The 25,431-nt window shown below is 45.3% G+C and overlaps 2 protein-coding genes across 4 annotated transcripts in view; one reads left to right on the top strand and one right to left on the bottom strand.

The window, feature by feature from the left end:
- The window catches only part of col22a1 (collagen, type XXII, alpha 1), a 32,420-nt gene extending 21,802 nt beyond the window's left edge, over positions 1–10,618 (top strand). For 2 of the 3 annotated variants that reach the window (XM_047019113.1, XM_047019115.1), the window contains 31 exons: positions 184–237; positions 410–463; positions 557–610; positions 726–779; positions 1,166–1,270; positions 1,931–1,975; positions 2,645–2,722; positions 2,851–2,886; positions 2,976–3,029; positions 3,266–3,310; positions 3,467–3,502; positions 3,606–3,719; positions 4,012–4,065; positions 4,172–4,225; positions 4,385–4,438; positions 4,559–4,612; positions 4,791–4,844; positions 4,943–4,996; positions 5,113–5,166; positions 5,262–5,306; positions 5,880–5,933; positions 6,025–6,078; positions 6,286–6,339; positions 6,703–6,774; positions 6,956–6,991; positions 7,081–7,125; positions 7,379–7,558; positions 7,690–7,756; positions 7,849–8,031; positions 8,162–8,251; positions 8,360–10,618. In XM_047019113.1, the coding sequence (XP_046875069.1) occupies positions 184–237; positions 410–463; positions 557–610; positions 726–779; positions 1,166–1,270; positions 1,931–1,975; positions 2,645–2,722; positions 2,851–2,886; positions 2,976–3,029; positions 3,266–3,310; positions 3,467–3,502; positions 3,606–3,719; positions 4,012–4,065; positions 4,172–4,225; positions 4,385–4,438; positions 4,559–4,612; positions 4,791–4,844; positions 4,943–4,996; positions 5,113–5,166; positions 5,262–5,306; positions 5,880–5,933; positions 6,025–6,078; positions 6,286–6,339; positions 6,703–6,774; positions 6,956–6,991; positions 7,081–7,125; positions 7,379–7,558; positions 7,690–7,756; positions 7,849–8,031; positions 8,162–8,251; positions 8,360–8,553 (2,181 nt within the window). In that variant the 3' untranslated portion in view covers positions 8,554–10,618. The remainder of the gene's footprint in view (positions 1–183; positions 238–409; positions 464–556; positions 611–725; positions 780–1,165; positions 1,271–1,930; positions 1,976–2,644; positions 2,723–2,850; positions 2,887–2,975; positions 3,030–3,265; positions 3,311–3,466; positions 3,503–3,605; positions 3,720–4,011; positions 4,066–4,171; positions 4,226–4,384; positions 4,439–4,558; positions 4,613–4,790; positions 4,845–4,942; positions 4,997–5,112; positions 5,167–5,261; positions 5,307–5,879; positions 5,934–6,024; positions 6,079–6,285; positions 6,340–6,702; positions 6,775–6,955; positions 6,992–7,080; positions 7,126–7,378; positions 7,559–7,689; positions 7,757–7,848; positions 8,032–8,161; positions 8,252–8,359) is intronic. The other variant, XM_047019114.1, reaches the window with a different exon arrangement.
- A 770-nt stretch (positions 10,619–11,388) lies between these two features.
- LOC124467305 (collagen alpha-1(IX) chain-like) lies at positions 11,389–25,383 on the bottom strand. Its single transcript, XM_047019546.1, has 37 exons — positions 25,326–25,383; positions 24,113–24,184; positions 23,397–23,526; positions 21,393–21,789; positions 20,957–21,037; positions 19,943–19,960; positions 19,320–19,403; positions 19,168–19,203; positions 18,831–18,902; positions 18,613–18,657; positions 18,421–18,456; positions 18,270–18,293; positions 18,100–18,153; positions 17,809–17,880; positions 17,395–17,436; positions 17,186–17,242; positions 16,968–17,021; positions 16,807–16,860; positions 16,564–16,617; positions 16,413–16,466; positions 16,193–16,246; positions 16,007–16,060; positions 15,854–15,907; positions 15,688–15,741; positions 14,993–15,037; positions 14,769–14,822; positions 14,607–14,660; positions 14,400–14,453; positions 14,209–14,280; positions 14,076–14,111; positions 13,943–13,987; positions 13,771–13,803; positions 13,491–13,637; positions 13,326–13,380; positions 13,039–13,233; positions 12,396–12,482; positions 11,389–12,292 (listed from the first exon to the last, which is right to left on the bottom strand). The coding sequence occupies exons 1-37, from the start codon at positions 25,363–25,365 to the stop codon at positions 12,090–12,092; spliced, it is 2,772 nt and encodes a 923-aa protein (XP_046875502.1). The 5' UTR covers positions 25,366–25,383; the 3' UTR covers positions 11,389–12,089.
- Positions 25,384–25,431: the final 48 nt, after the last annotated feature.

Below are 25,431 nucleotides of genomic sequence, written 5' to 3'. Positions count from 1 at the left end.
GTTCACTCCAAAGTTAAATTCAACTGCGATTGATTCAAGGAAATAATTCCAGTCTAAACTAAACAGGTGGCCCACTCCAAAAATCATATGTATTGTCATCTCTAACGTTAGTCATCTAAGTATTTACTGTACACAGAGTCAACACTATACTGGCACAAGCTAACTTATTGTTGTTCTTTGAAGGGTCCACGAGGGTTGCCTGGTGAACAAGGCTTTAAGGGACTGCCTGGGCCTCAGGTAAACATCTTATTCCTGATACTCTGCACCTGCATTAGTTGTAGCACGACCGTATACAAACTATTATCAACCAAATATTATAATTGATCAAATGCCATGACATAAATGATAAGTGTACTAGCTTGTTCAAAAAGTATTGTTCTTATAATGATCTTTCTCGACTTAACCCCAGGGTCCGAAAGGTGACATCGGCCCCAAAGGCGAGACAGGGCGAGTGGGAGATCCGGTGAGTCTGGGTGCTGTCTTCCCATTGTGATTGTTTTTGTTATGATGTTCTGACTTTGTCGACTGTTGTTATTGACTTTCCTTGTGCTCTCAGGGTCCTCCAGGTTTGACTGGTTCTCAAGGCTCTCGCGGACTACCAGGCAACGTGGTAGGTCGACTTCCTGCGAATCGGAACAGACGTTTTTGTCAGATAAAAAATGCATTTGATTACAAATGAATGCAATCCATACTGCCTTTCTTGACTTTCTCCTTTGTGTTTCTAGGGAATCCCTGGAACCCTCGGACCTCCTGGCCTAGCAGGACAAAGAGGAGAGAGGGTTGGTCACCTCGTCCTGTCTGAATCCAAATGTCCCATTTCATCAAAGTTAGAACCATTATAGTTGGAACAGACACTGTATAGGGTAGAATAAGTGCAACCTTTGATTTTTACTATTGATTTGATGCATAGCCAGTGCTACATGCTATGTTTCCATGTGTAGATGTAAGGACTTAATGCCCAAATTGGATTTCACAGCAGCATATTCTGGTCTCACCCACATCTTCTCTGGGTGTGCTGGTGCATTGTCATGTTTGTTGGTGCTTACCCAGGCTCACACCTCAGTCAGTGCATCTTTATTCCAAGAGTGGAGACTGGAACTCTCAATGTAGAACGGGGCCATCTCTTTTCTGAGTCCCCGGCTCTTTGCATGATGATGGGTTGCAGGGAGAGCTGGGAAAGGAAGGCCGTGCAGGCCCCCCGGGGTCCTCTGGAGAACCTGGTGCAGTCGGACCTCCTGGGCCACCAGGGAAGGGAAAAGACGGACTCAATGTAAGTCATGAAATGAAAATGTTTGTGTCTCACTTGCAAATGTGCTATTCCGGTGTGTGTGTGTGTCTAAAGTAGACTGGCACATCTCACCTTAGCCTTTCAATGATGTGAAATAGTTTGAATTCTCTCTTCTGAATCAGGCAACTGCGTCACTTACAACCTCAATCTTGAAAGTACAGTACTTTACCAGTACGGAAAGTGTGTAATAGTACAGGCTGAGAGTGCTGGATCAGCTTAGGGGGTTTAATACTGGCTGCTGGGCATGCTGTATTACCACAGGTTCACATGGCAGATATGCCAGTGACTGGAGTAAGCATATTTCAGCCAAACCTATTGAATTTTTTCAACCACAAACATATGGTGACAGTGCTGAAAAAGCAAAAACACAAATGGTACACCGTTTAAATGGATCACATTAAACTGTTGTTGGCCTCAGCAGGGATGCCCACACGCACCCTTTTAACTGTTGTCAGGTGCAAGCCAATAATATTCAACCCCGCAGGCAACAATACACAGGTTATACATGAACAAGGATGTTACACTAACAATTCAGGCTGGTTTATGTGAACATTGGAGGCAATGTTATTGCTGTCAATCTTGAAATCTGTTTAGATCTTGCCCGTATGTAGGATAATTGTTTTGCAATTTGTAACTTTTCAGGGCGAACCTGGACCACAGGGAATCCAAGGACCTCCTGGACTTAAGGTGTGTGGGAAGAGAGGATGAGAAGGGGGTAGAGAGACTGGCCTGTTTAGCTCGTTCCTGGAGGTGGCCTATTGGAATGCATGGCAGCTCCCGTCCACTTTTTTTTTGCAAGGATATAAGAAAACAAATCTATTTTTCAAAAGGGAACAAAAGCAATTTGTGTGACCAGCCCACTGTGACCATGCCAGAACTTTCAAGTGAGGAAGAGGTGTTAGAGGGGGCAGACAGGGAAAAATCACACCACTAGTGTTGTGAGACCATCAACCATCATCACATGTCACAATTACCATACACAAGTCGGTTTGAGAATAATTTTGAGAGAGATGAAAGCAAAAATGTTACTTGTGAAACTGACCTCCCCAGAAGCCCGACATCTAAGCCATGTTCTTCTGAGACGCAGAAATTATTTTATGTCCACCATAATGGACAGTGGTTCTGGGCTAGTAACTTTGCAACTATTCTGTCTTTTCATTCATTTATTTTGTCCAAATGAGAGGACATCCATGCATTCTGTGTGATGGGATGCTATGACCTCAAGAGTATGTGTTATTGTAGTCAGTTATTTCAATGATAGATTCATTTTTTTAAACTTCAGAAGGTTTCAAACCACAATGATGCTAATAACATCAGATAATGCGAGAAACTGACCTCGATTTGATCACTTTCTAGGGTCAACCTGGATCACAAGGACTGCAGGGGTTGCCAGGAGACAGGGGTGCCCAAGGAGAAGGCAAAGTTGGCCCCCCGGTAAGAAACTCAAATACTCAAGGAGGATTCACACAGGGTACATACAAAAATACAATGTAATACGCTTGAACACAGGTACACATATTCAAACAGTTTGACATGTTTTGATATATATCTAACCTTTCTAGGGAGCCCCAGGGCCCAGAGGAGAACTTGGATCTCAGGTAACTATCATTGTGATGTGATGAGAACTTGGCACCACTAGGACTTGTCAGATGTACGATTACATCGTATGTTTGTTTTTGTGATTCAGGGCATGAGAGGACCCACCGGGGTTGCTGGTCCGCAGGGTCCAGCAGGTCACAACGTACGTACACTGCGTCAGCACACAGCTGAACGGCTCACCTTCTATTGGCTTTGTCTCTCACCGCTCTCCTCTTCCACCTTGCGGACACTGAAAAAACACTTGTACCATTAGGCCAACGAGTCCTCATTGGCAGTTTAACATGCCCTTTGTTGATCAGCTGGAGATAGTACCGACTTGGGTTGTGGGGCTGAAGGATGGCAGCTGTGATTCACGTCTCTCCATTGTCTGGATTGCAGGGTTTGCCAGGAAGACCAGGGGACAAAGGACCTCAAGGAGAGCCAGTGAGTACAACCTGCTATTTGATGGGCAAGAAATAACTTTACCAGCATGCCACAGTTCATTGTAAGGTCAACTCAGCCCCATTAACGCATTGGTAGCCATTGATCTGGTTCATCTGAACATGGTAACCGGTTTAACATATGGTTGTGTGTTTTCAGGGGAAAGCAGCAGACTTGTCCGATTTGAATCTAAAGGTGAGTGGACTTGGCTTTTGTTATGTCCTCCATCTTGTTTAACAGTGCGTTCTTCACTCAAACAGACTCCTCCCCCACTGCCATGTGAATGTGTTTCTTTCAGGATGTGTGCTCAGACTGTCCTCCAGGCCCCGCAGGCCCCCCTGGGCTCCCAGGAGCCCCCGGAGACAAAGGACACACAGGACCCCCGGGGAAAAATGGACAAGATGGCTATCAAGTAAGTAAGAATGGAACGAGCGACCGCATTCATTACACAAAGCATGATTGACTCACCCTGTCTTACAAAAGTTGAATATTCACATCTCAGAAGAAGCATCGGCTTGGCTCGGACATCAATCATACTTGGGGTGAGCGACAGAGAGAGGCATCTGTGTCTGCATCATTAGGCAGAACTCCTCTGGGGCCAGTAGTGAATGATTAGGACATGACTCCTCTTGATGGTCTGGCCTAGGGGACTGGACACACCCTTTCAGCTGGACAGAGACTGATGAGCTGCTTTGTCATTATAGGGCCAGCCGGGCCCTAGCGGTCCCCCGGGCCCCTCAGGAGCTGATGGAACCAAGGCCAGTACCGCACCCTCTCCACCATGCCCCTGACATCAAAACTAACATGATGATATTGAACGAACAGTTAATGTGAATTAGTAATGTGAATGATTTTTTCCCACAGGGTGTGAAAGGAGATAGAGGCCCTGGAGGGGCACCAGGAGACAAAGGTGAAAAGGTAGGACAGCTTCTTAACACTTAACTTAAGACCTCATTTTCTTGTCATTGTCATTTGTTTCATGTTTATTTGTCAGGTCATATCATGCCATGTTTGGTTATGTCACTTCATCTATGTGTGTGTGTGTGTGTGTGTGTGTGTGTGTGTGTGTGTGTGTAGGGACACACAGGACCCCCTGGGCACCCAGGACCTGCTGGCATCGCGGGCCAACCTGTGAGTGCTATCACCTTTTACAAATAATGTTTATTTTTTTTAAACTTTGAATTATCTTGCTGTACGCCTAGTTAATACGTTCACTTGTTTCATCTGACTTCCTCTTGTCTCGCCATCCAGGGTGCAGACGGCCAGCCTGGACCCATTGGCCCCCCAGGATCCCCCGGAGAAAAGGTCTGGTTAGCCTCCCTATGCCACACCCTCGAGCTACCTATTACACACGTCTTCATTGTCGGAGCTTCCTCCCCTCTGGGGTGTGTGTCAACTGGGCCAAAGCTCCTGGCTGCAGCGGGCATTAATCACCAGGGTTCTGAGACTGCGGCCTGTCTGTGTTTGTGTTTGGCTTTACTAGGGCAAGGAGGGCCTCAAAGGCATCCAGGGACCTCCAGGTCTGCCAGGGTTGATGGTAAGACAACAATATTAATCAACGAGTGAGGATCGGTTTACAGGTCATGCATGGGGGTGTCGTATTAAGGCTCAATGCTTCCTTCTCCTGTTCTGCAGGGAATGGCTGGGAAAATGGGCAAAGATGGCAGACCAGGGGAACAGGGAGAGCATGTAAGTAGATGCTGAAGCTCAATTCATTGATATGTTGGTTTTTAAGATGGTTGGGATCTAATGTACGAGAAGTGCGTCATTTATTCGTGGAGCTTCAATGATGTGTCTCTCTGCAGGGTAAACAGGGCGAACCTGGAACCCCAGGCAACAGTGGACTCAGAGGACTGCCTGTGAGTCCATACCTGCTGTCAGAATACTGATTCCATGTGGTTACTCATAATATAAAGATGTCAGTGTGATTCACGTTCCTCATCTGTCCTCGCAGGGCTTCAAGGGCCACAGAGGAGAGCCTGGGCCGCCAGGGTCAAAGGTCAGTGTGTCCACACCCATGTAGCAATATCCGTCTGTCACCGAAAATAAGATGAGTCAGGATCAAGGCCAGCAATGGCATGTGCCCTTTTTTTCCCAAGCAAGCCCGCTCACCTATTTCACCTGCTGCTTTGTCATCGCTCGTCTCGCTCCCCTCAGGAAACGTTTCTGTCACCGCAGAAGTGTGACCAATCCCATGGCTCATTACAGACACCACTGAGTCACTGACAGCAGCCCCAGCCAGGTTCACAGCCCTGCGGCCTTCTCTCAACACCAGGCTCCAGTCTGACTGCAGACGACTCATTAGAGCAGTTTCCTGGTGCACTCACCGCCAAATCCCTCAGAGATAAGAGAGGATCACGCTGTGTCTAAATCATGTCAATCTCACAGATTTTATAGACTGGATCAGATGAATGTGGCACATAGCAATTCCCAGCACCATAAATCCATATATTCAAAGGGTCAAGGGTAGATTTGAAACGCCTCCCCTCCTTCGTCAGTGGATTGTAGACTATTTTCTGTTGCATAACCAATCGATGGACTTACATTTGCGTTTTTCTCACACGCTAAACAGGGTGAAGATGGAAAACAGGGACTTCCTGGTCGGGAGGGCTCACCTGGAAAAGACGTGAGAGAAGCCATAATATTCACTTTGAAATGATGTCGCTATCAGTATGCAATAAGCGTGTGAACTGTCAGCATTTGGTTTGCTTCTGAAGGGTAACCAGGGAGCCTCAGGACCAGAGGGCCTCATGGGCCCAAGAGGAGAATCGGTGAGTCATCGTCTACAGCCAACAACCTTTTAAGCTGATGGCTAACACACAGAGGCAGGTAGAGAACAGAGCCAGGCAGACAGACCAGAGGAGCCGTCTGAGACACTGATGACTGACTGTATTTTGAAATGTCACTCACATCTGTCTTTCTGGTTCTGTTGTCATTTCTCTCTCTCCGCCTTTCCGATCTTTCCTCTCTATTTCCAGGGCAAACCAGGTGAACCAGGTCCATCAGGGAAGCCTGGATCTCCTGGAACTCCAGTGAGTGAATCTATTCTACATTACATGAGCATTTAATAATAGTAAATGTGAGGTGAATTTGCACCTCTAAAGCACACACCGGGACATTTCTTTGCTCTGTGGCTGGCATAACCAGCTTGACATCAGACCCACAGGTCTCTTGTAAATACAAATATGAATCTGCTGCGGCTGGCATGTCCCACCGCAAGATTGTTTTATGAGACCCAAATCTAGCTTGTGCTACACTCCTAAGAACCTCAGCTAAACTTTTAATCTCACAGAATCCTTCGTAATGAGTGTGGCTGTTGGTATGCGGCTACAGTAGGCTACAGTAGACCATGTGCAGACCATGTGATAAGTCCCATGTCCTCCTGTTAAATACAGGGTCCATCCGGAGTGAAGGGAGAGCCTGGAAACCCTGGATTACCAGGTTTTAGTGGGCCAAAAGGACCTGCGGTAAATAGGGATTTTGCTTCCTTTTCCGTGAATGTTATCACCAGTCTTCTTTATTATGTTCAGAATGATGTTCAGAGTGATGTCAGACCATAAGCAGATTTCAGATTTGTCCAGGTAATTCTGTGGGGGTCAGTCTGGTTATTGAATTCAGAATTATTTTCTGTCCTGTCTTTTTGTCCAGGGTCCATCTGGTCCCATAGGCCCAGAAGGAAAGCAGGTAAGCAGCAGTTTAGAAAAAACAACAACAATGAACACATCATTTAGTTTATTATTTACTTAATTCTCATCTCCTTGTCTCTTTCACAGGGGATGCCAGGCAGAGTGGGTGATCGTGGTCTCAAAGGAGAGAGGGTGAGTGCAATCAAACAACAACTAAGCGACAGAGAGAAACAGACTATAACACCTATAACCATCAAATCAAAATTTGTATTTGTATCGCCCTTTTTACAAGCCACAGTCACAGAGGGCTCCACAGTTGCCCACCTCAACATAGGTCTACTGTGTTTAACACAGTGGCTGTAGTTCATATTTGAACACCAGTTCAAATTGCACTGTGCTCTCTAGAAAAGCCAGACCACCAATTGTGACTGTGACCTTTTTCAAGGGCGATTCGGGTACCAAAGGAGATAAAGGCCCCACAGGAGACCCAGGTATGCCTGGTAACCCCGGAACCCCCGGCCGCAAGGGCCATACAGGGATGATGGGCATGTCAGGACCCCCTGGAGACTCGGGCCCCAATGGGCCTCAAGGATCGCCAGGAAACCCTGGTCTTCCAGGCCCGAGAGTGAGTACCATCCTAACTCTCACTGCCCACATCAGAAACACTCTCACTGGTCATGCCCTGGTGGGGCTGGTGAACATGACACCACCTGATACAATGTACAGATGAACTAATCAACCGGAGGTCTTCCACAGGGAGAGTCGGTGTCACTGGAGCAAATGAGACGACTCATACAGGAAGAACTGTCAAAGCAGTTAGATGGTAAGGCTCTTAATCGACAGTGACTGTGGACTATTTTGTAGTCTATCCAATATAATGATCCGTAATCTGTGTCTGTGTGCTACACCCCCCAGCCAAATTGGCGTACCTCATGGCCCAGGTACAGCCAGCCCATGTGAAGAGCACAGCCGGTCGCCCGGGACCGCCCGGACCCTCAGGCAAAGACGGCACCCCTGGGCGAGCAGGGCCCCCCGGGGAGCCCGGCATGCCTGGCCAGAACGGAGGAGACGGCATCAGGGGACCCCTGGGCCCTAAAGGTACACATACAACCTACTGTGGCTGAATTGGAAGAAAATAACTATAGAAGTGAATGCATTCCTTTATTATTGGCCAACCCTGTGCTATCGGGCAGTATCAAAGACCTTCTAATAAATGTACTCATCCCAGGTGAGAGAGGAAGCAGAGGAGAAAAAGGAGAAGTTGGAGTTGGACAGAGAGGAGAGATTGGTCCGGCTGGTCCCATAGGTAAAGTTCCCTGTAAGACTGTAGGAACATTCATCCATGACCGATATCACTGTGTCACTCTGTATCCTCCATGGGTGGGGATGCCATCAGCTAACGTCTCTGAATCTCTCTGACCACCAGGGCCTGCTGGTATGCCAGGCTACGGTAAAGACGGGATGCCAGGGGCGGCAGGAACTCAGGGAGAGCCCGGGAACCCAGGACCCCACGGACAGCCTGGGCCCACGGGACCCCCTGGCCAGTGCGACCCTTCACAGTGTGCCTACTATGCCAGCCTGGCATCAAGACCTCACACCAAAAACGTCAAAGGGACCTAAACAACACACACACACACACGCACATTCAGACATCTTCAAGTCCAGCTATTTATGAACTGAGACTTGTCGGTATGAATCAAGAACTTTTTCCTTTTTAAAGAAGGCAGTTGGATCCTGTTCTGTTCAGAGGGCTCCAGCCAATGTGCTGCCAGTCAGATGGTTGTTTTTATTTTGTTGGGGGTGGGGGTTGAGGGGGGGGGGGGGGGGGGGGTAGGTTGGGTAAACTAGAATAGGGGTTGTTTGGGCATTATCCAAATAGACTCTGTGTTTGCTCTCAGGCTTGCTGGGAGACTCTATGTGGGAGCACTGTTAAATAATGGTTTCTTGATATCCTGCAAATGATGCCATGATGACTATGTCATTGTCTTAGTTTAATCTGTCCTCATCTTGCAATAGCAGATTCAGCAATTGATCAACTTTAGGATATCAGTCAGTGCTCACCAGTGAATGCATCGCTAAGATGCTCCATCGGAATCAGCTTGTAATTGTCCAGTCAGGGCGAATTATATACCCTATTCTTATTGATAGAGTTTGCCTTTAGGGAAAACGAGGTGTGAGGCCCAATCTTCAAATATCAATAGTGTTTTAAACTAAAAGATGGAATGAGCATGTGGTTGGTGCTAAATCACTTAGTGTGTGTGTTTTGTTGTCGTTGTGCCAGGAGTGCAGTTATCTGGGATAATGATGGCCTTTTATTTCTGAATGCTGAACCCTCATGGCTGGTTGGCTATAGGACATGAGTGTTCAGTAGCTCTTTCTTGGGACTCGAAAATTGACTAGTTTCCTTTTTATACTTGTATTTGCAGTGTTTGTTGAGTGTGATACAATTGCCGTCAACATTTTCATTGGGAAGGACCTACGCTCCATGCTATCCATGCTGTGTCTTTGTTCCGCCCCCATTTTTGCTTCAGTGAATGGATCTCTGTCCCAGTAAAAAGTCTAGAAAAGGTGCTAAAAACACAGCCTTTGTTACCCTTCAGTTATCCCTCAGAAGCTGTGTCAAACTACAGTTTCTCCCAACAGGCCACTTCCCCTCCATGTTAGGGGTATGTGTGGCTTGACAACCAACCCTCTGTGGGAACAGTGGTGCCACAATTGCTCGTAGCTGGGAATAAATAAAGACAGTGTTACCCATCGTTACTCGTTAAAAGCAAGCTATATTTAGAAAATGCTGCTTGTATTTTGAGCTCATAGGTCAGCAGGTAAACAATGTGAAGGAACTCTTAGTCGGGTCCCGAGTGGACCAATTAAACTGAACCTTCCGGACAAAACTGCTGCGTCGGTGGTGTATTAGAAACCAAGAGTATTCCATTTGTCTCCAAATATTTAAAGTCTTTAATAATTTAAATTGGGAATTGATATCTAGTATTTTGCCTGTCTGGGGTTCCCCCACAAACAATAAAACGCCAGCTGACCTAAAATGGAGACGTGCATACTGTGGTGTCTACCTATGTTTCTAAACCAACAGCCTTTCATGTCCCACAATACCTTACAATCTCGAAATTCTATTTCACTGGCTACATTGTAATGGGCATAAGATATTCCTGTGAGCAAAATCTTATCCTGCACCTAAAGCCAATACACCGTAACATGTAGCCTGCGTCCGGCCGTGTCGGGAGCTTGCATGAAGTTCAAGTTAATACATCTAGAGAAGACAGAAGTTGATGTTCAGATTTATTTGGAAACATTTTTATGTTCATACGCTACTGCAAATGGTTTTGCTAATGATAATGCTTATGACTTCCACCAACAAGCAATCATCACAGATGTCTGATGTTTCTGTGCTCCAATCAATAATTTTATAATTGTAGTATTTTTTCCCTTTTTCATATATACCTTTAATTACTCTAAACAACTGTATAAAACTGATGTAGGTTTTTGTTAAGTTATACTGTTAAATTATTCACAATGTTAAATACCAGTACAAGCAATATGAATGATTGGCGCCTGGTAATTCATACTTGTAAATCCCATGGAATTGGTGCTTAAATAGTCTAAATTTATATTTGATAAGGGTATACACATGTACTGTACTGTATATTGAAATAAAGACTGGAACAGATCCATTTTATAGAAATGTAATTGTCTTTTTTTTTTTACTTACTAAGTGCTTATTGGAGTTTACTTGGACGGTTTATTATTAATTAATCAGTTACAGTAATTACTGATTTCTATCACAGTCTATCCTTCAACCAGATGAATTACCAGTGGGTTTTGACTCAGGGGCACAGGTTTGTTTTCAATAATGATTTACTTAAGAATGCTGATATGCCCAAAACTTAATACCCATTTTTACAGTTTGACAGGCTTCACATATGCATCACAAAATAATGTGCCTTGTTAAAATTTCGATTTTCACAATATGATTCTTTTCAAGCAAAGTGTACATAGATTATAATGGGAGGCCAGACAGTCTAGCTTTTGAATCAAACCCTGTTGAAAGCTATTAGAAGAAAGGGTGCTGCTGATGGGCCGGGCAGTTTTTTTGTAAAAGGTAATATTTGCTCCCTGGATGGATGGGATGTTGACTCTCCACCTCTGTAACCAAGCAACAGTGGAAGATCATGATGACATCTATACCCAGGACCAAACGTTCCTCACAGGTCTGAGTATTCTTGGTCTGTGCCCGGCAACAGCTACTCAGGACCTGCAGTATGATAATGTTTGATGGGTAGCTACCCTAACAAAGAAACACTGTGGAAAGATGTCAAGTGTCACATTACAGAGAGTTGGGGGGGCAAAGCTGAAAGATGATTTGATGCATTTTATTGTTGTATTAGAATAGAACATGTTTTCATGAATTATGTCCAAACCAAAGTAGTTTATTTTTATTGTTTATTGAAAACAACAGGAAACATGAAAACAAAAAAGCATTCTTTAATCTCAGATATTTTAGTGTGGCGCATAGTCTAATACATTTCTTGTGGAGACAAATAATCTAATCTCTTTATGATAGAGAGATGTTTTGAATCAAAACATAATCTACAATATGGCTCATTGTGTTTTGTAAAATGATTGATTCACCCATTCACACAAGCATTGTATTTGCAGCTTTTATGGTTTTATGCTAAACACTGTACATGGAGCTCAGAGTTTTCAGGAAATATACAATACATGCACACAAAGGAAAGTCATGGATGGAAGGAGTGTTTGCCAGAAAGAGGTTACTTAAACATGTTTATATGTATGGAAACAGAATCATTTGAACATTCAGAATTTATTTCTTTGGCCAGCACTTTAGGCCTCTCATCATTTGAAAGATTGTCTTGACATGAATAGCAGCTGTCTTTGATAACACCAGATCACATCAGACAATCTCTCCACTAAACGACAAACAAATGAAAAGATAAGCAGTTTGAAAGATCTATACAGTATTCTACACTTCCCTTGTCTCTGTTTCCCTTTGTGTCTCTCCTGTCTGGGGTTCAATGGAGACATGTGAAGACTCCCATGGATCACCACTCGTGGGTTTAGGAACCCATGCTGTAGTCGCTGAGGCTTATGAGGAGTGTGTTGGTGAGCTAGCTTCCTTGGCTTCACGGGCCCTTGATGCTGGAGGACTTTTTCCCACTCATCAAGAAGAGGGGCTGGGGCCTCCCTATACAGTCCGAGGGGTCGCACAAGCCCTGGGCACCTGAAGTGCCCCTAGGGCCCGGAGCACCTGGCATGCCAGGAATTCCTGCCTCGCCCGCCGGGCCATCTTTGCCATCCTTTCCGACACCAGGAAGGCCAGGTGCACCTAATGCAGGGATAGAACGCCAGGGAAGAAGGGAGATGGTTGAGTTTGTTTGTTTTTTCCTTCCTGTGAATACTGTACACGGTGCCAGTCACAGTTGTGTTACCTTGTGGGCCTGGTTCTCCTGAGGTGCCTTTGATTCCAACTCCGTCCCCTCCCTTGTCTCCCTTCTCCCCCTTCACTCCAGCATCACCTGCACAAAAAACACACGTTCAGACACATCCCAGCTGTGGGATGAAGGAATTGCCTTGACCCATGGAAGTCGACTCTAAACTATAGACAAGCAAACATAAGAAACCTTCAGAAGGAGAGGCTTTATGAGCACCAAGCTATGTTTCAGCCGTGTTTGTGAATCTTTGATTGAATCTCGTGATTGCATAACTCTGAAACATTTGCATCCAGACAACATCCAACCCTCTTTCAACGTGCTCTACCTTAAAAACAAAAGCTGTCTGGCAGCCTGAAGCTGTTTACTCAAAGGTTCAATTAAGAGATAGGATGCATCAGCTTTGAAAGCTTTGGATGCTGTCCAGGAACAGAAATGAAGGACAAGTAAAGGGCCTTTCGGTCCCTGAGCAGCCCCATCCAAACACATTTGGTGGTTTACTGCATGTGTTTCCCTGATGTACATCCACAGTGTCTTGACCTTTCAAGGACACCTCAGCTATGTAATTCCTTTGCAGTTTTTGCACACCGACGGTAGAACTGTAAGGTTAGTACCAGCATTTAATCAGCTTTGTCTCTGTTACCTTGCTTGCCAGGGGCACCTGGTAAACCGTAGTAGCCAGGATGGCCTTTGATCCCTGCCAGGCCTCTGGGTCCGGTGTCTCCGGCCGGCCCAGTGGCCCCAGCAGGCCCGGGGGGCCCTGGGGGGCCAGCTGGTCCAGGTGCTGCCAGGGCGGCTGGCTTCATCAGCATCTCCTTCTTGAACTCGGCTAAGTGTTCTAAATGAAAATGCCAACAAATGCTACTCAACAACACTTCAATGAATCAGGCTTGACGACCGAGTTCACAACAGCGACATCCAACTACTTACCTTCTACAATCGCTGAGCATAGTTCCTGGAGTTTCTTATCATTCACTTTGGGACCCTATTGATTTGGCATGAAAACAAATAAATGCATGTGTTTTAGTAACACAGGGACAAATCAAACAATACAGCCATGTTCAAACCAGTCATTGCCTTCTGGTTGTCACTTACAGGCAGGCCTCTGGGTCCAGGAGAGCCAGGTATGCCTATCTCTCCCTCCAGACCACGGGCTCCCATGGGCCCTGTCAGCCCCTCGTGTCCTGGCTGGCCTGGTCTGCCCTCTTCCCCTGTAGCGCCCCTTGTGCCCTTCTCTCCAACCTGCCATGAGACGATAACACAGTAATTATTAGCCCCGACAGTCAACAAGAATCACTTAGCTGTGGCGGTGGAAGCTGCTCATATTGATGTGGCAGATGGGGTCAGTAATGCTGCCACTCGTCTCCCTACTGACCTCTCCTTTGATTCCCGAAACGCCAGGAGGACCCTGTGAATGACAATGAGACAACCGATCTGATCAGCGTGATTCATAATGGGAAAAGTTTGTGTACAGCTAACAGAGAACATTGTGATTTTAGTCATAGATATTGTAATTAAGGGAGGTATTGAAATGGTTTTAGTCATACCTGGTCTCCTTTAACCCCAGGATCCCCAACAAGACCTGGATCCCCCTGAAAATTACACACAAATTCAAAAGTGAACACAAATTCAAAATAATAGTACCACGGATGTCCTACACAAATTTGTAAATGAACATACCTCACTTCCTTTAGGACCTATTGCGCCAACTGGACCCTACAAAAGACAGATGCCATTCAAATAGTGTTCGTTCATTTACATTTTGCCAATGAAGAGAAAATACTGGCACTGCATTGTCAAACATGTATCTTACCTGGTCTCCTTTTAGTCCAGTATGACCTTTCAAACCCTTTTCACCTGTGTCACCCTTTTCTCCTTTATCTCCCTGTCCAGATATATACATCAAAATCATATTACTATCATACTGTATGAAAAATAAAACATCTCCAAAATGATTTTTTTTTTCTTCACACTGGAGGTGCATTATTGTCTAAAATGACTCACCTCAATGCCTGGTGGACCTGCAGCTCCAACTGGCCCCTGTTTTCCAGTCTCCCCCTGGATGATTATGGGAAATGTGATTATCACTGATGGTCCCTGACATAGGGGTGTGCTAATATCTGGCTCATACAAACATCAATACAACAGGGGAAGACGATTATTCAGAAGATAAAAACATACAACACAGTCCAAAAGACATCAACAACTTACAGTGGATCCCTTGTCCCCTGGTATTCCATCCTCTCCTGATTCTCCAATGTCCCCCTGACCAAAATGTTAGAATCCTAAAAATCAGCATATTCAGCAGCATACTAACTGGAGTGGACATTCTACTGTATGGATGTGGCAAATTTGACAAAATACGAAACTCACAGTCTTTCCTGGTAGTCCAACTGGTCCCACAGCCCCCTCTGCACCAGTATCCCCCTGTCCAAAACGGTTTACACAGATGTCAGGGTATGCCACACCTGCATAGTACACTCATGCATGCAACAGATGCTATTCCTGAGTGTAATCACTTACAAATGAGGAATGCATTATTCAATGAGTCCTGACTTTGTGGAAGTGAGTGTTGGTTGGAGGATTCTTTACAGTACCTTTGGACCAGCTGGTCCAACTTCTCCCTGCTTCCCTGGTAACCCCTAGAGACACACAATGTATGAAGAGAAACATGAGAACGAGTTTGATATCCTCACGGCGTCTCAGGCCGATGACATCATCACATCACATTTGGGATGATCCATTCAAAGTCGGTTCTCTTTGTTCTCAAATTATAGGAAGTAACAAGGACCTGGCTTCTTTTCCTCTGCAACCACAGCTGAGGATGGACTACTTCCTGAGTGTCTTCTGTTGACCCTATACTCTGTTGTGACCCCCGGCTTGTCTGACCTTGCAGTCACAAGGAAGCCTGTGGTAACTTTATTGGATTTTTCCATTCAGCCTGAACGTATGCCTCTAAATGTTTTATTAATAGGGCCTGTGGTGTGGTTGCAGAGAAAGGCAAGTGTTCTATTGATTTCCCCCAGTTTGTGCTTCCCTTTCAATACCAAAACTATTATGTGAAGAAATCTGACCCGCTAGTACATTTATTGATATAGTGGAGATTTTTTTGTAGTGGTTTACTGATTTGTCTGAATGCTTCAAAAGGTTTCTTTTTAATATTAAGAAATTCAATTGAGCCCTTTCAATACATTGAAAACCAATAAGAGACCTGTTATAAAGCTACTCAATGTCTCAGAGCATGAACATTACAATCAGTCAGGCATGGGAGACAGAAATATGCAACACTCACTGGAATTCCAACAATACCCCTGATTCCGATGGATCCAGGTGCTCCTGATTCTCCCTGTTAAATAGATACAGGACACAAAGATTTGAATTCATCTGGTTACATGCAATCCCTAAAATTCGAGTATTTGCACATTTGTCACTAATAGCCATTAAATCATTGGACTCACCTTGGCTCCATCAATCCCAGGGACACCATCCATGCCATCTGCGCCCGCTTCTCCCTGCAGGCACAGATTGTTATGGATTCATGATACAAGGACACAAATTGAACGTCCCTTACCATGATGTGGAATCTAAAAGTAGTGTGTTGCACTACTTACGGTGTCTCCCTTTGGTCCTACAGGCCCCTGTTCTCCTTGAGGGCCACCTGCACCCTGATACAGAAGACAAGCACAAATCACATGACTCATCGCCTGCAGCTACCTCTTGTTTCCTAAAAAGAAAACAAATGAACCATGCATGTGACGCTAACCCGAAACATTAGAGATTATAACTGTTTCACTGACATCATCACCCTTGGGCCCTTCCAAACCCTGACGTCCTCGAATGCCCTCCACGCCCTGAGAGAAACGAGATATTTAGCATTATGGTAATCCAATGATATTCAAATTCCTTTTTGGGTTTTGGTAATGAAGACATCAGCCACACTCTGCCTTTCCCTTGTGGACATTGATTGAAAATGGCAGAGGATAATTAGATTGCATTGATTGAATTATTGTCCCTTACAGGTGCTCCTGGTGGGCCAGTGGGCCCTGGGATGCCGTTAAAACCAGGAGGACCCTGGGAAGGACAAGACACAGTGAGTCACACAGCCAAACACCAAAAGATCAAGTTACAAATGATGAATGTATTGACGTTAATGTGGAAAAGAACGAACTCTGTCTCCCTTGTCTCCAAGGGTCCCAGGAAAACCGATAGGTCCTCTTTGGCCCTAAGGGTCAACATTGATAACATCATTGTTAGACATTTCTGAACTGGACATTATTCACAAGCTAGGTCATGAATGGTAGTGATGTAGTCCATCCACAAGAGTTTGGGATCCATCTGAACAGTGGTTGAGCATAAGGGTGAAAACGAAACATACAGTAGTTGTTGTTTTCAGGGATGAGACTGAACTTACATCATCTCCCATTCGTCCTGGGGCTCCATTTACACCAGCTGGTCCAGACTCTCCCTGTAGATCACACAAAATAAACATAATCATTAACGTACTGATAGCTGTATTGATGCTTCAATACCGAAGTACTGATCCAGACGTGCCTGAAAAAACGTCTCTCATACCTTTGGTCCTGCCTCTCCAGGCACCCCGGAATCACCTGGCAAACCTTTGTGTCCCTGGCGACAACAAACCATTTAGACCAAGAGGTAAAAATCGTTAAACGGTTCAGATGAAAATATGACTGAGAGAAAGCCACTGGCCAGTGTCGATTGAGTGCTTCAGCACAATTGCTCACAGAGAGCTGTTCAGTCAGCCTGAGGCCCTCATCAACATTCCTCACCTTCATCCCTGGCATCCCGTGGATCCCCTGTGGACCCGCTGGGCAGGCAGCTGGACACTGCCGACAAAGAGACAGCACCTCTCAGAGTGTGTTCAGACTGTGGTATAACATCTCATCAAGACTGAAGGGACGTTTGCTGCCAGTTCACCACCATGCATGTACAAGCATTCCCCCCCCCCCCATGCAGGAGAAGATAAAGAGAAACTCACAGCTTCCCCACTGCCCTCAGGGTTTGCAGCCCCGGGAGGTCCCTAAAACACGTGGAAGAACAAGGTTGCGAGTCCGCAAACAAATGCATACACGAACACACACACACACTCATAGACAAACACACTCACAAAGATTCTATGTTTGGAAACACGAATACATGCAAAACACAAACACACTGAGTACACATACTACACACTGATTCATTATTGAAACGTTTAAAGGTTAACCACCTAGGAATGTACCTTACTCAACACACAGTGAAGCCCGTACCATTGAGTCACAGACATAGTGCACCACAATCAATCTCATAATGGCATTGTACAGGAAATGCAGGCGTTCCCAATGAAACCCATGTGAGAAGACCAGACCACGGAGACACCACAGCCACAGAGGAGAGTGGAGCCAGTACTTACTGCAGGTCCAGGGGGCCCTGCTGGGCCAGCGGGGCCTGGTAGACCCACAGCACCCCTGGGACCCGGTGTGCCCTGCCAACATGGAGGTTTGCTTCATCATAATCACACAAAACACGAAATGTTCATCTAACACTGAACAGTTTGAGAGATTGGTAAACCAAACTATCAAAGTCAGATTCTTTACGGTTGCACTGACAGAACTGTGGAGATGCAGTGTGTATTTTCTTACATGTCTCGATGTGTTCTGGTGGGTGTGTTATGTGTGAGTTGTATCTGTGTTTGAACACTAACCTCTGGCCCAATGTTCCCCTCATCTCCAGGGATTCCTGCTTTCCCAGGCGGCCCCTGTAGGAGCAAACAAGGGTTAGTTCCGTCACATACAGGGTTGCAACATTCACTGAACCTGGTTCCAAAGAACCGTGGGATAACGGGATGTGACACAGGGGAGTCTGAATACATACAGGAGGACCTTCTGTTGCAGGGCCCTGTGAGACAAGAGAGAATCAGATGGAATCATAAACCTTGAGAATATTTGCATCAATGCAGTAATAAACTACTTTCAACAGTATCGATGTTTCGCAATCCTTTATACTAACAAATACAAATACTTACAGGAGGGCCTGCTGGCCCCGGAAATCCTTGAAGTCCCTATAAACAGAATAAACAATGTTTACATTATCTTTGCATTAAGGTTACACTAACTACCATCTAACTACAAAACAGTACCTATGGTAACAACATTGTAGTGGTATAGTAAACTCTTTATTACTTTGCCTAAAATACAGGGTTTGATGAGTTACTCACTCTCTCTCCCACTGCCCCTCTGGGACCCATTAAGCCCGGGGATCCCTAGAACAAAAATAGGAGTGAATCAGTGATTCAAAAAGGTACTATATTGAAATTATCATGCAGATACCCGACTGTAATTGATCTCAGTATTCTGTATATATAATTATGATGTGTGTTGCAGTGTTTGGGCATAGATAAATATGACCCCATTGTGTCATGTAATGGGTCCTTACAATAGATCCTGGTAGGCCAGGCAGACCTCTCTGTCCAGGAAGACCAATCTCTCCCTTGTCCCCTTTGCTGCCCTGGGTAACAGACACGACAAGACTAAATCAGCTTTATCTCCTTCCTGACATCGCCCCGCCGTTGTTGCTAAGATACACCTTGGCAGTGCCTGTCAATTTATAATCGATTAAAGATCTGCCTTTCTCATCTACACAGAGATAACAAACAACTCTGAAGAAGGAGATGAGAGTGCACTTAAACAAACCATGAGCAGTAAGAGCTGACCAAGACTGTGGAAACAGAATTTGTCGGCAAAAAACATACAATGTCATGAGTCATACTCACAGGAGCACCAGTGTTGCCAGGGGTGCCTGGAATACCCTGGAACACAACACACATACATTTGTACAAGACAATGCTATGATTTGAAGATGTTCTATTGCCAATCAGAGGAGGCTAGTTAATCAGAGATTTCCATCCAGAGGTATGAGCCTTACATCTCTGCCATCCTCTCCATGGGGCCCTCGGGGCCCTTCGGGGCCTGGGATACCTGGGGGACCTGGCACTGGCTTTGGGTCAGGCTGGGGTTAGGAGGAAGAGACAGCACAGCCAATCAGCTCTCAGGACAGAGTGAATGCCACTCTGGAGAGTGGAAATGTATTCTTACTGTTTTAGTTTAATTGTGTGACTGTATAGTTATGAATAAAATAAACTGTTTGTCTGAATTTTGTAAATGTTGTATATGTGTTCTAAACCTGTTTAGCTTAAAGGGAAATATACTTTTGTGATGTCCTTGGAATGTAATCTATTACAATCTATTGATTGTGTCTTTATTGGATATTCCTGAACACAAACAATATAATATACAATATAAATGTCAATCAAAATGATATTATATTGAAGCAAGTGTAATTTGTTTGCGAATCCACCACATTTATTGAAGTTATTTATGTTTTAGGCACTCTCTAGGCCACTAATCAAATTATTCATCTTTCAATATCCCCCAAAAAGCAACATGTCACGCAGAAATAAAGCAATGTGGCAATCCCGGGACGAAGCACTTAAGTAGATTTCTGGATTCAAAATACAGAGAAAAAGAAGGAAGTAGAAAAATAAATACCTCAGCATTGGCAAACATCTGAAGAAGCAAGAGAAATGAGATAGGCAGAGTTAGTGAAAATACCACACCACCTTCACCCAAAGAGGCAGAAGAAGCGCACATGTTTAAAACCCTGGCAGTGAGCACATCATGCTATCATATCAACAAAGCGCGCTACAGTTCACACCCGCCCCAGGTAAAGTCTCAGTGTTGGAGCACTGAAAGATACAGCTGTCACAGCAGAAATGTTAGCATTGAAGAAATTAGACCATTCTTGATTTGAGAAGCATGTTTGCATCATAACAGAGATACTCATACTGTTCATACCCTAAAGGTTGCATATTTGCTCATGCTGGCCTGTCTTCTAAGGGTACCTTCGAACTTTCAGTATTAGTCTAGACTAGTTAATAAACAAGTTGATGGTTTAGGAGTTGACCTATTAACGCAAATAAGTTGTCAATCTAGAGCAGGGGGCCTCATTCATAAAAACTAGCATATATATGTATATGTATATATATGTGTATATATCATTCCAAACAGTGGCAGAGACAGAAAGCAACATTTTCTGTTAGCAACATGTAATGGTGTTTCCAATCATCTGAACTAATCTTGAACTCAAGTGCACATGAACAACTTTTGTGATCCACCTCTTAACGACTACAGTCACCCACAAGTGGCATTATGTCCAAAGCAAGCCTTACTGTATATACTGCAGGCCACAATGTAATCAAGTGTTGCATGGCAGAGTCCTAAACAGATAGTTTATTTTGCCAGCAAGAACTACAAAAGTAGATTTGTCATTTTCCAAGTAGTGGATGTAGAATAAAATGTTAATTAAGTTGAGCGGCCTAAAATCTGTAATACAAGATGGATAATGTGACACCGACTGGAAAGCAAAAGTGCACATCAGTGCACTCGGAGAAAGCATAAATCTAAGAGGAAGAGTGCCCCGAACATAAAGTTGCTCACATAGTTTTTGTTTTATAATTGAGGCCTTTATATGTCTCGTTAGACAATGTTATTCGGGTGGATTACCTCTGTGGCTGGCAGCTCGCTGCAGCTCTCTCGCTGGGCTCTCTTTGGGTCGCAGTGAATCAGCATCCATTGGAGTTCAAACTGAAACAATTGAAACATGATTTTGATGTCCAACCATGCTATGCCATGACTTCCACTACTTCATAGCACGCGCTACGGCACAAAGCGCTGGCAATGGCCTGTGGTTTTCTGAAACCATCTGTGAGCTGTATTATTTTTCCACTCAGGAGAGTGTTATGCAGCAAAACAGTTTTCTTCATTGGAACCCCACTGAGGCACAGACTAGCTGTGGCAGCAACACTTGCACATGAAACCGTCACTCAGCACACCTACTTTAAACCATGGCCCTACCCAGCAGGACTGAGACCACAGCTCTGTGAGAAAGCTGGCCTTGTTGGGCAAACAAGACAAGACGCTCTTCTCCATCCCCACTCACCACCACTGAAGCGTCAGCATCGGCGTCCAGGCGACCAATGAGGGTGTCCCCCTCCGTTGTGACGGGCCCTTTCTCCTTGATGGGCCTGCGGTCCACGGGGTGGCAGTCCACGTACAGGGTGACTTGGTCGCGCTCTACACCGATCATCACCTTGTGCCACTTGGTGTTGAAGAGAACAGAGAGGCCTGGGAAGATGACCGTCTGCAGGTTGCCGTCGACGCCCATGAGGAAGTACTCCAGGGCCTGCTGGTCCCCGTTGAGCCTCAGGCCGGCCATTTTGCGTCCATCCTCGTCCACCACCTGCCACACGTTCCACACCTTGCTGACGGTGTTCTTGATCATCCGGAAGGTGGCCATGAGAGAGTACTCGTCGGGGAAGCCCCGAGGGAAGTTCAACCTGGGTGGGCAAACGGCGGAGGAGCAGAGACACTGACATTGTTTACATGGACTTGTCATAATGATTCCTACGCTCTGCTGTACCGCTGGGTTTCTCACTCGAGGAATAGTTTGAGCTAGTTCCTGTCAGAGCACTTAGTTTCTAATTATACCAGTCATGACGCTTTACAGAAAGTGAATAATGAAGGGTTCAAATAACACTCTCCATTAAGCACAGCAACATATATTGCCCTGGGTGAGGGTAGGTTCCCCAGCTCTGCTGAATGTCAAAGGAAAGAGATGATCATAAAGCCGAGGTCGGCAAATCACAAAGCAACACCTCTGTTCCCGCTCTCCACGCCCAAGATCCACTCATGAATGAGACATGAATCACAAGCTGCTCTTTGAATGTTCAAAGCCTCTCTACCCTGCATCCCCTATGTGTGGCCATGCATATGCAACAGTTATAATTACCTCAAAGGAACAATGACACCTTTGATATGTCCTTAACGGTTAAAAACAAAAATCAAACGATGCACGCGATATCTGTCTCCCTTGCTCAGATGGGTGTGAGATGTCTGCCTGGCTGCCCAGCCCAGGCTTCTCTCACTCAGTGTTGGGTTTTAACAAGCCGGCGTGTCCAGAGGTGGCGTGTTCATGAATGGCCGATGCAGCCGCCTTTTAACCGTCTTGTAAATGGATCAAGGCTTGGCAATAAAAAAAGGAGTTTCCTGTAACCCAATAAAGCAAATCAGGACCACTCTCAGTCGCTACCTGCGGGGGGGGTTCTCTCGCTGCCAGGGTTTAAGTGGCTTATATGCCCTGGAGTGGAGGGATGCTGGAGTTTAGACCTCTCTTTAAAAACTTCAAAGACCAGTCTGTCCATTGGTCTGGTGGCATGAATGTGTTTGTGTATGTGTGAAATGTGTGTGTGTGTTGGTGTGCCAGGCCCAAAGTAGCATGACGCCGGGTGTTGTATAACAGCAGGTGAGAAGATGTGTCTGCTGCTGGAGACCTGTCCAACAGTGAAACACTTGGAGAAGTGTTGAGATATGTACGAAAGTAATGAGACAACCACAAACCAACTGAAGACTACAGACAGCACAGGACTGGCTTAATATAAAAACCCCATGAAGCCACTGGCTTTCAGAGGAGAACTTGAAAGAGTTTGCTTGTGATTGGACAGTGGTTCTGCTCTGGTCCCTTTCCACAGCACACTGGGTGACTAGATCAACCGAAATAGAGTTGTAATGACTGTCCTCACAGGACATTATTGAACCTGTCACTACCTGTCTTCTTCGATTTTCTGCCTTGCCCCCTTATATGAGTCGAGACAAGGAAAGCAAACTCCAACTAAGAATGCATGATCAAATATGTCTCTTCCCATTTCCTGGGGGTTTAAAACGGCAAGGGGGGGGTCTCGACACCCCAATAACCTCTCCGCCTCCCTCACCCCTCATCTCTGTGAGGTGCCAAATGGGTTCAGACATGTTTTCCTCGACCAATTACATGTTGCTCACAGCGCAACAACACCTGTCCGGGACTTGTAATAATGCAACACCTGCATTGTAGGACAGCTCAGCGTTTGGGCGTCTTTTCTCAGTATTGAGTTCTGGTTACTGTACTTACCGAGTTGGAATTTGGAAGTTTGCCTCTCTGTCGAGGCGGTAGGCCACCTGGAGGGGAGTGGAGCCCTCCACCTTCCTAACTCCCTTCAGCGGGATCACGTCCAGCTGGAACTGGGTAATAAGATCGAAACCTTCCGGAGAAACAAACAGTTGTTCACGCCAACTGCATGATAATGAATGTAGTGTGCACCGGGATCTCTGATGGAATATAAAAACGTATTGTGAAGTGAACAAACTTATGTGGGTACACTGGTGTGTACAACAAAGCAGAAGGAAGTGGAGCTGTATTGCGTCTATATTGTTTTCTTTGTATCAAGGTATTTTACTGGCAGTCAGGTGATTCTAATCAATTCTCCTCTAATACAAGCATTTAAATCCTTACCATACAAACACACATTTGTGGAACATCTGCAAGTGCTTAGGCAGTGATGGGAGTTGGGCTCAAACAGGGCAATGGCGAACAATTAAGATCTTGCCGAGTTAGAACTTTTCCCACTAAGATCAGCCTTGCTCAAGTGGAACATTTTATTTGCATTTTAAAGTTTCAAGGTGTCTGGGTTGTAGGATCCCTCCCACCATCATGACCACACTGTCTCTAACTAACTTAGATTCAAAGATATCCTGGTAAAACACTCAGTAAACCACAGTGTGATATATTTATGCACCCATGTGTTTGATTTGAAAACATTCAAATAAAAGTCTGAAACAGAATGTCACCTGGTAGGTCATCCTGTCCGTTTCTCATGGTGGGGCAGACAGTGTCGCCGTCCAGTCTGTTAAGATCTAGCTCTGATTGGAAAAGGAGAGAGAGTTGTGTTAGGGTCTGCTCTCTGAGACTCCCAGTAGACCATGATACACACACGCTGTAACCTACAAAATGGAGGTCCTCTGAAGGTCACACACAGGAGTGAAAACAAAGTAAGAATGCCAACTCACATTAAGCTTACAGTGGATTTGTTATGGAAGTTATGCTTAAGGTGACAGCCAGGTGACACACTTCACCCAATGCACCTAGACTGTGCAAACACAAAAACTGGCCCCTGTCCGTACTGTCATGTAGATGTGTGTGACTAATAAGGGAGCAGTTCTTAAGATGCCGCTGCAGCTATATCTCGCTTCTGTTTGGACAGAAACGCACTCCTTCTACTGGAGGGAAACCGTGAAATGAGGATCTGGAAGCCATGAAAGGACAACCCGGAGAGGCCGCAAAGTCAATAAGCTGAGTCAGCTCATTTAGAGGGAGGCGTGTGAACACAGCACATCTGGAAGCCTTTCTCTGCACCCACATAACTGCAGAGAAATGAGAGAGTGGGGCAGACGACGTTTACAAGTCATAAACACTTATCTGACTGTGCATGCGGGGCTTTGAGTTGTTAGAGACTCCCTCCCTTCGCCATGTGTTCTGAAAGCCAGTCGTTAGCGCAAATGAGCAGATGAACCGCAATTTGGATGTTGTCACGAGTGATTGGCAGCTTTAATGATTGGTGTGGAGGAAAACACTTGGACCACACCGCGTGTTCGCATTCTAGGACGGTAAACACATTTACCATATGCAGGGAAAAGAGCACACAGCCAAATGTGCTTTTTAATTCAATGATGGTGACAAACCAGTCCACAAAGTAGGTTTGTTATTGAATTCCAACAGGGGAAGGGAGGCAAATTGTGATTGCGAGCCAAGAGATTATGAGATTGAATCACCACAAATAGCACGCATTCGCAATTTTGTCCTTTGCATATCTTTGCATATTTGGGTATAGAGGGACCTTTCAAATACCTGGAAAATATTCATAGCTGTGCGATTGCCTTTTGATGCCAAATTGAAAGCCCATTTTTCATATCAAACCATCTGAAAAAAAACATCTAATGCAGTACAGGTGCCCGGTGTATTGTGTTAGTGACATCAATGACCATGCCGTGTTGGATGACTTACGTGCCAGAGCTGGAGCGAGGAGGAACGACAGCAGGGCCATGCAGGCAGAAGGGTACAGAACCAAGGCTTGGTGCCATGATTGCCTCCTAGATGGAGAGAGCGATGG

This window comes from Hypomesus transpacificus, chromosome 4, assembly GCF_021917145.1.
Source record: "Hypomesus transpacificus isolate Combined female chromosome 4, fHypTra1, whole genome shotgun sequence".
Taxonomy (NCBI): domain Eukaryota; kingdom Metazoa; phylum Chordata; class Actinopteri; order Osmeriformes; family Osmeridae; genus Hypomesus; species Hypomesus transpacificus.
The sequence above is the reverse complement of the archived record's forward strand: the minus strand, read 5'-3'. Positions and strand labels throughout refer to the sequence as shown.